This window comes from Lathamus discolor, chromosome 6 (genome assembly GCF_037157495.1).
Source record: "Lathamus discolor isolate bLatDis1 chromosome 6, bLatDis1.hap1, whole genome shotgun sequence".
Taxonomy (NCBI): Eukaryota; Metazoa; Chordata; class Aves; order Psittaciformes; family Psittacidae; genus Lathamus; species Lathamus discolor.
In genome coordinates, this window is record NC_088889.1 from 20,337,982 (window position 1) to 20,351,914 (window position 13,933).

General features: G+C 37.7%; 1 protein-coding gene across 1 annotated transcript in view; it reads right to left on the reverse strand.

The window, feature by feature from the left end:
* KCNH5 (potassium voltage-gated channel subfamily H member 5) overlaps positions 1–13,933 on the reverse strand; it is a 153,860-nt gene that overhangs the window by 42,753 nt on the left and 97,174 nt on the right. The window contains exon 8 of the mRNA XM_065684377.1: positions 9,210–9,409. Within this exon, the coding sequence (XP_065540449.1) occupies positions 9,210–9,409 (200 nt within the window). The remainder of the gene's footprint in view (positions 1–9,209; positions 9,410–13,933) is intronic.

The window sequence follows — 13,933 nt, forward strand, 5'->3', positions numbered from 1 at the left end:
AAAGAAAAACAAAACTAAAACCAAAACAAACAAACAAAAAAAAAACCCAAACAAAAAATACTTCTGACAATGATTGCTTCGCCTCAGTAATTTAATGAAAATTCTGCTTTTTAGGGTTTTTTTTGGTATCATGATTGATGATTTTTTAACGTTTTATCTGCTCTTGGGCCTAAATTATGGTTATAAGTTTTTTATGTCCCTTTAATACTTTCAGTAATGTAAATGCCTTTGACTTAAGGCCATGAGTTATAAATTCTCAAACACTACTCTTAAGAAAAATGTGTGTGCTCGTACATGACTGATTTCTAAATTTTATCTTTTAAGCTTTCAAACTGCAGGAAAAAATTATTAAATTATCGCATAGGTTGTTACTACAAGATTCTGAGATGTTTCGGCACCCTTTGTTTTTCAGAATGTAAATTAACTGTGTCCCTAAAGAATAAAAGCTGCTTGGAGGCAAAGCAGCATACTGTTTCTTCACAAATACAGAGTTAAATACAGAATATTAAAAGAGAGCACTCAAAACACTACTCTGTATAAACACAACAGACCTATCTATCATCACACACTTCATACACTCTAATATGAAGAGACAGAAGAAATTCCATTCCACAGAAAAAGCCAATCTTAGAAAGCATAATTTAGGAATATTCTGATGTCATGATAAAAGTGATTCTCCTAATGACGTATTTCTGTATGGAAATATCACTTATCAACTAATAGTACAGCAGCAAATGAGTAATGATGCAAGAGTTAGCTAGGAACAAACATTCTTTATTTCAGTTTTCTTGTCTGCTACACCGCAAATACTGAGAACAGGAAATGAAACAGATGACGACTAAAAGAAACACTTAATATTGAAAGATTTGGCAGAGAAACTTTGACTGCTAAAGATAAATGTAGATAGACATAAGGAAAAAAAAAGCAAAGATAAAAATATCTTAATATTCAGCTGTTTGTTTTCCATATGGCTCAAGCATGGGACATCATAAGCTACAACCTGACCTTGCAGCACTTCTTTTTGTATTTACAAATACCAATGTCATGAATTCAGGAGTCTCACAGATGCCACCAACTTTTCTATTAGTTGTATTGTAAAAAGGGATTGTTGGTGACACATTACAATATGTAGCAATTTTCCTGCTTCTAAAGAAGATGCATAATGTGATACAGGATCACACAGAAGCATTTGGAAGCTAATGATAAGTAGAAGAAAATGAGAAAATCAGTACATCAAATTTGTGTAAATATTTTTCTGAAAATGATCCCTTATTGATAATAGAAGATGCTGACATTGTAAATTCCACTGAGATCTCAGCATTTTTAAGGCAGAGCACAACTAAAAAGATACAAACTAGTGGCAACATAGTTGTACGTGAGTCCATTTGCACACACACCGGTGTAAAAGAGAAATTCAGGTAATCTATTGTTTCGGTGTTTGGGAAATTCCTCCAACTTCATGTTACTAGAACCAAAGTTCAGATGGGACTTTTTCTGTAGCCTGTATATTCTTTCAGCAGTGCATCAAACCCCACCAAGAAGAATTTCTGAAGAGTAAATTTCCTTAGAGATTTCAAGAAACGTATCCATTATAAGCAAAGCAGGATATTAAGATTGCTGACTGTGATGTTTTACTGACATGGTTTCGGAGCACATGACTTAAAGCAGACAGTCTGCAGGACCAGATGCTTGTGCTGCTAAAGAAGTTGCTCTGCAATAAATCTGTAGCCACAGACTTTGCAGTCAGCTTTTCCATATGTATCCAAGCAGCATGAAAGAACAGAACCTGTCATGTTTCAATGCAAAATCAGAGGAGAAAGTTAAATTCTACCTAGAGGAGAATCTTTGCTGGCTATATTAACTGTGTTTCTACCAGAAAAGGAGCCATGCCACGTGTATCCGGGAAGACCTGAACCACTACCAAACAGAGAGGAGACAGTAAAGCACAGAATAACATTTATCTCTTCCCTTCTCTGCAGAGAAAATTATGCCTCCTCAAAGTCAGTGTAAGACAATTGCTGAGCTCTGCCATCATCACCTGGAATCCAACTGATACAAACCCCAACACAACACCACCCAAGGCAGAGATTCAACACTGCTGCCATCTCTGGAGCACCTTATGGCATACACAAAATGCTGGTGGTGAGAACGAAAAGCTTGTAGCTGCTGCTAGAAACTCAGAAAGTCAATAACCGGCTCACAGGGAATTTGCACAAAACATCTCGCTATCTTTTCAGCTTGAGATCTGTAAGGGGGGAATAAAATTCTCAAGGAGGTTCAACCTGACTTTTTTCATCTTCCATCCATTTCCTCAGCATGCTCAGGCAGTTTAAGATAAGCCTCTTGAACAACTCAAAGAACCCTACGGGGAGCAGAGATTATAAAGAACTCAAAGAAAAGCAAATGAATCGAAACAAAAACTGTACAGATTAAGAGTGTGTCCAAACAATATCTTTTAGGAGGATTTTAAGTATTTTTAAAAAATCTTCCCCAGCTGGAAAACACTACAGGATCACTTAGGAAATGTTACAGAACCTGTTAAGACTTGTTAACAGAAAGGGCAGAGGCCAGTGAATCATGAATGCTATCTATTTGCAATTTTCTTTCTGCACACAGGATTCTCACTTTCTCAGGTTTTAGCTAGGGGATATATTGACTGATACTCACGCGAAGAGCTTAGACAGTCTTAGCAGTGGAATAACAAGTACTATTTCCTAAATGAATAACCGTAACAAATATTGAACATACTAAAAAATGTCAGCTTTAACAATAAATAAAATCAATTCCTCCAACTTCTCAACAGCTACAGGCCACAGATAGCTCTTTTTATTTTGTGGACAAAGGCCACTCTGGGTTTTCAAACATACTCAGCAGCCATAATCAAGGTCAGTTCTTTACAAAAACCCACAATACTCTCTAGGCACCTGACCAAGTCATTCAGATGTTTAGAAGGATTTGATTCATTTCAGTGTTGCATTCTTTTGCAGACTTGGCTAAAAGTGTTACATTCGGCACTGCCTGGTGGCCAAAGAGACAGAGGTGAGAAAACAGCTGATTGGCAAATCACAGAGCATTTTCCTGTAATAATCAGGTAATTTTGTAAGTAACTCAAAAGTGATGTATGGAACTAGGCTGTTATTAACCCTTCATGCATTAAGGCAATCTTCAACACATCACTGAATATCTTGGCGCTAAGAATTGAATTTCAGAAGCAATTGTGTTCTCTGCTCTAATTGCACTAAAACCCAAGGTCTCTCAGATTTCAGTGCTCAAAAATTGAGATCTGACAATCGAGTCTAATAAATTGAGTTTGCTGAAGCAGTGATGAAAATGCTTAGATTTACAAGTATAGTAGCAAAACTAACTATTGTTGTTAACTGAGTTGGTTTAACTGAGTAACAAGTGTTAGAGACATAAAAAATCCCTAGAAATCAGCTCTTGATTATATTAAATTCAGTATTGTCAACATTGATGTAATCTGGATATGGGTTTGAAATCAGGGGAAGATGAGAGGCATCACCATGTATTTTAAGGAATCAAGTGGTTCACCATCACAAGGCCTGCTCATTTGTCCAACACAATGAAGAGTGTAGTACATTAGTAACATTCACTGATGACTCAAAATAGCAGATTCCAGGATGCATAATGGTTGTAAAGTTGAAGGTTTTCAATTTTGCTATAATATGTATCCCAAGCACAGTCATTACATGACCTTCTAATGGGGTAAAGGACAGCAGACTACAGGGAATTATATCATTCAAAATCTACTTAAGATAAAAGAAAGAAAAATAAGCATCAGAAAGGATATGGCATACACCAAAGAATCTCTCAAGCCACAATATTTTGGGGGGTGACAACTTCTGGTACCAAGGTCACCCTTTCATTGGAAGAATGAAGTCGATCAATGGATTATTTTATTTTGTGCTTCTTCTGGAGGTGGCTTTATTTTCTAACATGCAGTGTTTCAGAAAGACATTCAAGGGTGAAAGCATTAAAAGAGATCTGCAGAAGACCTTAACATGTCTGTCAGCCCTTCTGTCAGATCCATCCCTTTGGTACCAGTGCTCAGGAAAACAGCTGACCCCATCCACTCAGGTACCTACTCCCCCAGGAAATAAGCTCATGAGCTGTTACATAGCCCTGGCATTTCCTCAAATATGGCGGGTTCATAGTTTAATTTGAATCAATCCCAGAATGAACACATCCAAGAGGCAGAGATAATAGTGTATCTTTCTTGGCTCTGCACAGTGCATACGGTGGTGAATAATCCATACCATCCAGACAGGTGAAAGAGAAAGCCCCACTGGTGCACAGGCCCCACTCTTGGACCTGTGTGAAGAACAGTGACACCCTGACCATCTCTCCTGCATCCCGCTCTCCAAACCGTGGATTGCAACTGTACCTGGTCCTAGCTCAGCTGTGCGAGGTGAAGGAAGACTTCTTGTTCACCTCATCCCGATCTGCAAGGAACGACCAACAACCCCGCTTCTACAACGAAACAAAAATACTTGTCCAAATGATTTTTACCTTCCCTCTTCAGCAGGGAATTGGTTGCAGCTGTCACACCTAATTTTGCAGAAGTTCTCTTCAGCCATGAAGCTTGGAAGCTTTCTAACCCCGTCATCCACAAGGAAATCCAGCCAGCACTTAACAGACACCTCTATGTGATGAGACACCTAGGAATAGCAGCCTGATTCCCCTATTCATCTCAGAGTATCACTAATTATTACTACAGCTCTTGAAGATCTTGTTAACAGCAAACATGACTAAAGTGCACTGTCCTTATGTAGATTAATGTTTAATATAGTTACACCCTCTCTCTTTTTACCATAAACCCATCTCTCATATAAAAGCTTAGTGAGCCAGTGGTGAATAGTTTTAATACTGCATTATTTTCCCATTATTTCCATTTCAGTCATTGCAATGTGGAATTGGCTCTCATTATTCAACTGCCATTGATGCTTAGGTTGAGGCTAAATAGATGCCTTTTTATTCTTTCAACCTATGACTTTTCTGAAAGAATTGGCTGTTAAAACATGATAGACATTTATTTAATTGCCTTCTGATCAAATCATAAGCCATAAAATAGCATAGAGGTCAAGAAGAGAAAATCTTTGGGGTTTACTGACATTTCAGAACTTTATCATTAGAAGAGACCTTGAGACATCTGCATCTGGTAATGGTTGTTCTACTTTTATGTATAATGACCTATTTATTATAGAATAGCTAATATCTATAAATTTTTCATTTGCTGCCTAGAGATTTCAATAAAAACTACGAGATTTGAATTCAGTGTATGTGTCATATATCAAATTATTACTGTAAAGGTTTTTTTCAGCTGCTTAAAAATGGTCATATACAGGGTATATACTGTCTCTTTTTACCTCTCTCAAAAAAAAAACCAGGTTCTGCTGCATCAGTGATAGTGTTTTGTATATAAAGGCCTCTTGATTTTGTAATCTATTTAGATCTGCTCATTATGAGATGAATAACCCCAAAACCTGTAGCATTAAACATTAAAAAAAAAAAAGTCCATCTTGTTTGAGCCACTGTTACACCAGGAGATAAGAGTTCATGTGCTTGTATTACATATATCATCCAGTTGTCAGAGGAGGGCTCTCATGTTTAAGTGATTTAAGATTATAGATCTGAGGCCACTTGCTTCCTCTTAAGTAATAACAATAAATAGGCTAATGCTTTTAGCGTCATTGTTAATTCCTTGTTTGTGAACACTCAGAGACAGGCTGAAGCACTGAGGTTTGAAGACAGGCTTTGAAGATGAGCTACTCCCACGAAGAACAGGGAAGCCAAAACAGCATGCTCTTAAGCGCAGTTACTTCAGCGTGGGAGAACAAGTCCTGTTCCACGTACAAGGACAACAGACAGGGGCTTTAAGGTAAAGCTCCGTTTGGCACAGCTTGCTCTCACAAACAGCAAGGACCAGATATTCATTTGTCTTCCTCCATGCTAACTTCCACTTTGCCTTCAGTTCCCATCTAAGGACTCAACCTTAACAGTTTTAGCCAAGATCTGTTTTGGGACTACACAGTGAATGTGTCATTCTAGCACAGATAGTTGAGATCTGATGCAACAAATCTACAGGTTAACTGGTAGTAATTCCAATCAAGTTATTAAATTATGTTTCAATTTCAAGCATATTAATTTAAAATCTATAGTTATCAAAGAAATACAGGCATGGGTTTATTTTTATTCCATCAGATTGCTAGGATTGTTTATTACCATAGGAACCTACCATAATGCTCATATAAGAAATTTCAGTCTCTGTTAGTACATTAGCCTTTTTGTTCTTTGAATTTGGATTTCAAAACATGCTGATTTCAACATGCTGAGTGACTGAATGAAATGTATTATAAATTCGAGGTAAATGATGTTGTAAAACACATTTCACTGTGACAATGCAGATATATTTGGAACAGTTTAGGATGTAATCCTGTATGTTAGCTTGAAAAACATCCTTGGATGATGGAAACTGAGCTGTCTGATGGAAACTGAAAAGTTGAGAAATTCCTCACTAATTATCAAGTGCCACAAGCACACGTGTTTTGCAAGGTAATAAGAAGATTCTTGAAAAGTTCATCAAAATTAAGGAGAATGGGAAATCACAAGATATCCAGACAACAGACTGGTCAGAATCCCATTACTGGAGCTTTGAAAACTAGATTAAAAGAAACCCCTAAGGTCATGTCCAGCCCATCAGACAAAGCAGAGCAGAGAAGCAATTCAAGACCTGGGGCAGTAATCATCTGTTCCAGCCTACACTGGAGCACTATCTGGATTTAGCAGCTCAGCCAAATCCAGTTTAGTCCCATTACCCCACAGTCCTTACATTAATAAATCTGACTTTGTGTACCTTGGAAGTTCCTACAGCATATTCCCATCCACTTCCTGCTCTAGGTTCAGTACAGATGGATTCCATTTAAATGCAGAGGGCTTTACAAGTGGGCTTGAAGGGGTAATGAAGGACCTAATGCAAGAGAAATGATGCACCCTACATGACTATTTTCTGGGAGTGTACCACTGTTTCTGTGATTTTTCAGCTGGAATTTACACCATTTTCTCTTTTTAGTTTTGGTGAAGCACATCACAAAACCTTCCTGAGTGGAGATAAAGGTAGGAAGGCTGCCTGCTTACAACACAGCGTTCCACCGTTTTGTTAAAACAAATCCTGACTTTGGCTAAGGTCCTGCAGCTCAAAGCAAATTGCCTGATCCTTACACTCGTATAGTCCCAGGGATGATCAGTGCAGGCACTACCAGCCACTGTTGCTATTGCTTTTACAGACTTGAAGGCTGTAAGGGATAGAAAACACCAAAATATTCAAACCGGTGCTCAAGTTCTTACGTTTATCTTGTCTCCTGATCTTCTGTAACATGGGGTTTTCTGGGAAGTTCGATTAGATGCAACTACTGGTGTCCAGATGCAGAGGTTCCTGAAATCATTCCACTGTTTTAAATAGGTTTTGGATCCAAGCCTAAGTTTAGGTAAGTCTTTACCAAGGGAAAATTGTTAAAAACCCAAGTTGCAGATGTTACAGCCATATTAATTATCTAGCTAAGCAGCCACTACTATCTTACAGATGAGAGAACACTGCTTACCAGGAGTCGAAGATTATGGCTCTAACTGCATTTTTATAATCTATAAAAGCGGACATGCGGAAACTATGGAAGGAAATTCCAGTAATTAAAGCATACGTTCTCCTAATTCACTGCAAAGCATCATTAAAATCTAATGAAACTGTAGTGGAATAATACAGGATTCTGGTTTAACTGCAAGGAGATAAATGCAAATGAAAGTTGAATTTTCATATGGTTTTGAGTTTACATGATAGGACTGAATGCATTTACAGTAATTTACACTATAAAAGCTCACTTTTAACACTGCATGAATCAGGGTTGGGAAGTTAGAGTATTAGTGTATAAGAAGTTAAATATATTACAGAATGTGGCATACTGAAGCACAAGAATCAAAGAAATCAAAATCCTTGTTACTGAAAATAATTGTATTTGTGATGGTATCCAAATTTTACAGCCCATGATTAATAAGATAACTGCTATTGCATCAGCATGATGAAAGACTAAATTTTTCAGTGTAGCAACTTCCTCTTGGCCTATCTGAGCAAGCTGCATCATCATCACTTATCTTGCAATAGATTCAACTCAAGCAAGAAGTTCAAACCTCTGCAAGCACTAGACATTTTAAGATATTAATCTGCCATGACACTTTCTTACCCTCCCTCAAACTTTGAAGTTCTTAGGAGTGAAATCTTCATGGAAACTGGAGATTGAATGCCTAATTTCAGCTGATGTGTGTCAGGTCCACAGAAGCCACAGGAGTGTCGCTGATCTCCACTAACCAAAAATCTAGACCTAAAACTGTTTTATCTTGCCTGCATTCAAGGTATTGCAGTTGGAAACCTTCACATCTGACTTCAGTTCTCTAAAATATCGAAGACTACTCATTGCACATATCATGGGGAAAGAGACGCCCTGAGGACAATTCACTTGGCCTGTCCTGGCACACAGTGAATCACTCTCCAAAGATGGCCTTCTACTTTAATCGGCTTTTGAAGAAACCTAAATGACCAGTCCTTTCTAAAGGCTAAAGTCCTGTAGGACTTCTACCCCACATGGCTGCCAGCAGTGCCACATTTTCTATATCTCTCTACCAAAGACCTTAAGTTCTAGCCATGATATTTTAGCTCAAGGAGATCAATCTCTATTGCCATTAAATCCTGTACTAATTATGCTGATGGATACATCGATGTCCTGGGTATCAGCAAAGGTCCAAGCCAATCAAACTCATTTCATTGCAACTCACAGATGCCAATAATTTTCAGAATAATACCAATGTAGGTTAGACATCAAATTACATTCACGGACTAATTTGAAGACCGACTTCCCATTGATTTCAATTGTTAAGTATATTAAAATTATTTAACATTTAGGCAAAGAAAGACTGGAAATCTGAAAACATTTACCATAACGGAAAATAAATGCATACTTCCAAAGCAGCAAAGCAGTCTTTTTTTAAAACATCTAGGTTTAGATCACGACAAACAGAATAACGGAGAAGCGTGCAGTTAAGGACTTGTTAGTGAGTTATATGCTGTTATACATTCCTGTTTCTAAGAATGTACACAATGGACACAAAACTCTTGCTGTCTAAATTGTTACCTCATGTACTCATACCTTCTCTGTGTCAATTCCTTTAGACATGGACCAGGTTGAGACAATATAATCCATGACTCTTTCACTAAGGCCTTTGGGGACTTGATATAATTTTAGGAAATCCCTCACATTGTTCAGCATCTCATGGTATCGGTTGGTGTTGGCATACATTTGCTGGAAAATGGTGGTGACGTTTCCAAAAATAGTTGCATAAAGAAGAGCTGAAAAAAAACAAAGGTGATTAATAATAAATATGCAAGCTCCAGCTATTGCTACTTACAATTCAAGGATAAGATCAAAGAATTTTATGTATGGTTACAGATTACTGCAAATACATAGATGTAAACTGAAAAATTCTACTTACGCATATACTCTCGCGGACATACATGTACAGAGTTATTTCTTGAATTTACCTATACTGCTCGTACAGCCACTCAGTGTGCATTGATTTACAAAATCAGTCATACAGACAATGTTAACACATGGAATTATTTAAAAACAGACAGCGCATTTTAACTCTACACTCTATCCTAATCCAAATTAATTTTCAAAATGTAGCTTCAGCCTACCAGTAAACCCTGAAGGCACTATCCAAAGAACCATGCTGAACTCTTGTAAGACCATCTTAGTTAGCATGTGCTATGAGTAAAGAATGGCCTCAGTCCCAAAGAAGAAATAAAATGGAGAAGAAAGGAACCTGGGAAGCCTGTCAAGGAGCTATCTATACAAGTAGGGTCCTGTGTCAAAAGCCAAGGTGTGCACAAGAAAGATTCAGAGTGGCATTTCACAGTCCATTTTCACACCCAGTCCCAGCAGACAACTTGGGTATGTCACATCAACTCTGGATGTCAGCTAATGATTTCAATGAGAGAAAAACTGATGAGGGAACAGCAGAAAGTCCCATTGCTGAAGGCATATGATTAGGACAGAAGGAGGACATGGTAGAATAGGAAGCACTACCTCAAACCCATTCCTGGAGTTACCTTCTCTTCTGGTTTGATTCTCCTCTTTCCACATGTGCCACCATTACTGTCAAGCTCAGCAAGCTGAGTTGTGCAATACCAAAGAATGGTATGCCATAATTGAGAAAATCACATGCTTTAAGTAAGCTTTTCCAACAGAAAAGGCATAAACCTCCTTGTATTATTAGAAGTGTGATACAGTGAACACTGATGGAAAATGAAAGCTAAATTTGGCAAAGCATTTAAGCAAAAACTTAAATGCACACCTTTACTGGTGCTGTCTTAAATAGTGGTGGATGGAAAGATTCTTCTAAAGTCAAGCAAGTGCAAGATGCCTTATTGAGTCACAATGTAATTACCTTTGCAAGCAAGCCCAAAATGACGTTCTTCCATTAGGCATTACAGATTTTGCAGAAAACAGAATTATACTGGTATCTCATAATACCAATATGTGGCACTACTTCTGCTCTTCACGTTATCAAATACACAGAAATGTGCCTGTCATTTTTAATAATCTTCATTCAGAGGTGCTTTATAGCAGAATGCTGCTATGCATTTCCATATGGCTTTTTTGAAAAATAACTGCAGCCTACAAATGGCAAGAAATAACCCACTGTGAAAGGAAATAATGTCTTCCATCTCTCAGTGCATAATGCCTTCCTTCTACACAACAAGATATTTCTACCTCATTCAAGAAAACTCACTTTCTTTCATACTAATTTACTATTGTCCATCACACCTATTTGAGAGGTCACATTAAAAAAAAAAAAAAAGAAAAAGAAAAAAAGCTGCTTTCCTAAAACTGTATAACAAAACAATTGTACTGCAGTTTCTCACAGCGCTTTTTACTACATCCATGTAAAAATTAGATGCTGAAGTTCATCAGAAATGTGATGCTGATTGTTTTACCAAAGCCTTGGGATTTTTTATCTTGACACACAAGAACATAACAAACAAGGTCATATAATGTGCAGCAAAGTCAAACATGAGGTTTCAGTTTTTAGAAAACAGCAGATTAATACTGTATGCGATAACCAGAAATAAAGCTTTTTGCAAGGGTAGGTTTTTACCTTGCTTTACTGATTGTTGCATCACACCTGCTAGCTACAGAAAGGTTTTCTCTCTATATATATGCATTCAGATATGTAACAACAGTCAAAGTAGAGTATGTGGATTATAAAAAAGTCTAGATTGGTGAATGCCACCTGACTATTCTCTTTTTTCATCTTTTTTCCATTCTTTTGGACTGTTGTAGAAGGGAAAACCTGATGAACTATCACTTCTTCTAAGTCAACATCCCTCGTCCTTCTGAAGAACAGTTGCTGATCTATCATGAACTCAGCCCATCAGATATGTGAGTGTACAATGCTTCTTGTCTCCCTTTCTGATGTTAAATGCACCTGCAAATTACTGTGACTACAAATGTAAAGAGAAGCTGAGACTGTCCCCAGAATGTAGTTACAGCTAGACTGCATATGCAGTTACAATGCATGAGACCCAAGTGACCATGCAAACCTACAGAAGACCCAGGCTAACTAAAAATGTGACACAGTTCCCTGCAAGGTCAGGAAAAGAGAGACTCAACTCTGATATCTCCTAGGTTGAAAAGAGCAAATAATATCACGGCGAAAACAGCTTGTCTGAAGCAACTGGCACACGTTACCTTCTCTGCAAAAAATATTACTTTTGGCAGAGACAATTTGTAGAAAATATACAGTCAGAAGAGAAATTCTAGTTCTGTATCACATCCTGGAAAGTTTTACTTAAACGAGTATGTATGTACAAGAAATAAAGGATAGGATAAATCACGGGATCAAGCCTGCAAAATCACCGAAAGCATTACCTAGAAGTATCTCTCTAAGCCAGAATTCAGGAGCTTACATCTTGTAGAGTCAGCACAGACAAAATCAGCATTACCTCTTTGTCGGAAACCTTTGTCTCCTATCAGAAATGGTAAAGACAAATGGTTGAGTTCATCTGAATATTCCTCTTCTCTTACAGGTTACTGCATGGGGGGCCTTTGTCAAATATTTAAGGGGAACCTACTCAGATCTTCCCAGCTTTGAAGCCGTGCCTCAAATACTCTCCTTGCCGGTGGTGCTTCCCTACGCCAACAGTGGTAGCTGATGAGACTCATTTGCAGGTTTTGAGCACATTTTTCGTAATCTGGCATAGACAATCCAGCTCTCTGTAAATCATCTCCCCATCCTTGGAGGTTTTACATTCTTCCAGTTCTCCTCCCTATCCCCCCCAGGAAGGGGAAAAGCGGGAGGGGGGGTGGTGAGCAAGCAGCTGTGCGGTACTTAGTTGCTGGCTTGGTTTAAAACATCACAATCTGATACTTAGAAAAGAAGGCAATTAAAAAAAAAAACTACTATTTATTGTTTTGCAGGTCTTGGTATGCAACAGAACAAGTCTGTGCTGATAAGGAAATAATACATAAATAATTTGCATTGCATTTGTGACACCTGTTGTGACACTTCTCTACAGGGAAAGGACCCTCTGCTTAGGAGAGTCTAATGAGAAGAGATCAGTCTGCCTTAAAAATACAGTTTATCTGTCTTTGCTCTTCATTACCCAACTTGCAGCTGGGGTAGTTGTGTGAGCTGCAAATGTGAGAGATGGGACAAGACGGAGAGGTGAGTTGGATTAGCTCCCCAGTTGGCCCCGCATGTCTCAGCTCAGGAACCTATAGAGCAGGTCGGATCCCCTGCTGGTGAGCTGCTGTTGCCTTTTTCAGCCTGTAAAGGTTTAACACTCTTCATCAATAATCCTTAATGCCTGTAGTTAAGCAAACAAAGATTTCTCAGAGCATCCCTATTTAATGAGCAGATGCTGAAGTGCCAAGTGTGAACCTTCCTCCTCACCTTTAAAAAAAGAAAGGCAGAGGACTGCTACCAAGGGCATTTCACTTTGTCTGGATTTTAATTATTTTTGGCAAGCAGAATTGGCAGTAAAGATCATTTGCAAAAGGTTCTGAAGGAAATAAAATACTGTGCCTCTCTTGCCAGTAAGAGGATTTAAATAATCTCTAAAAAGGTATACATACACTTCAAGAGTTTAAATTTAGTCTCCCTCATTACAAGAAAAGTGAAAGATGATGCTAACAGAGGTTGAAGGTGAAAATACCCAGTTTCTTGAAAGGTCTGGGTAGGTCAAATTGCATTTATTCACCTTCTCTTTTATTAATTGCATTTCTCCAGACATTTCATGTTACGTGCCTACAGTCGTGCAATGCTTATTTACTTAATTGTCCCATGTGTTTAAATCTGGAAAAGTACTAGATTTCATAGAGATTAATTTGATATAATGATACATAAATACTTTTTCTGAGTCCTAAAGGTGAGGTAGGTGATTCAAATGTTGGTTTTATTTCGATTTTTACTCTTCAGTGTTGAAAAATATCCTCTAATTAATATACAAGGAAGGGTCTCAGCACTATGCATTTTTATATATAAAAAGTGTTACTGTATTTGTACATACATAAACCATTTTTGAATGATTTATCAATACTGTTCTATAAATCTTTTGCGTGTTCAAAAACAAGGACCTTTCTAAAATAAAATTATTATATTGCATATAAATGATTATATTTAGCATAGAGTCAGATTATACTGACTGGATATTAAATATGTCCAGAAACAAGCATCTGTCTTTAGGAACTGAAGGCTTGCTTGAGAGATCCAATTTTCCTTACAGTCTGCCCTACGCTAGACTATTATTTATCTAAGCATATACAATATGACTCCAAACTCTAACTGTAAAGAAAATTAGTGAGGTGGG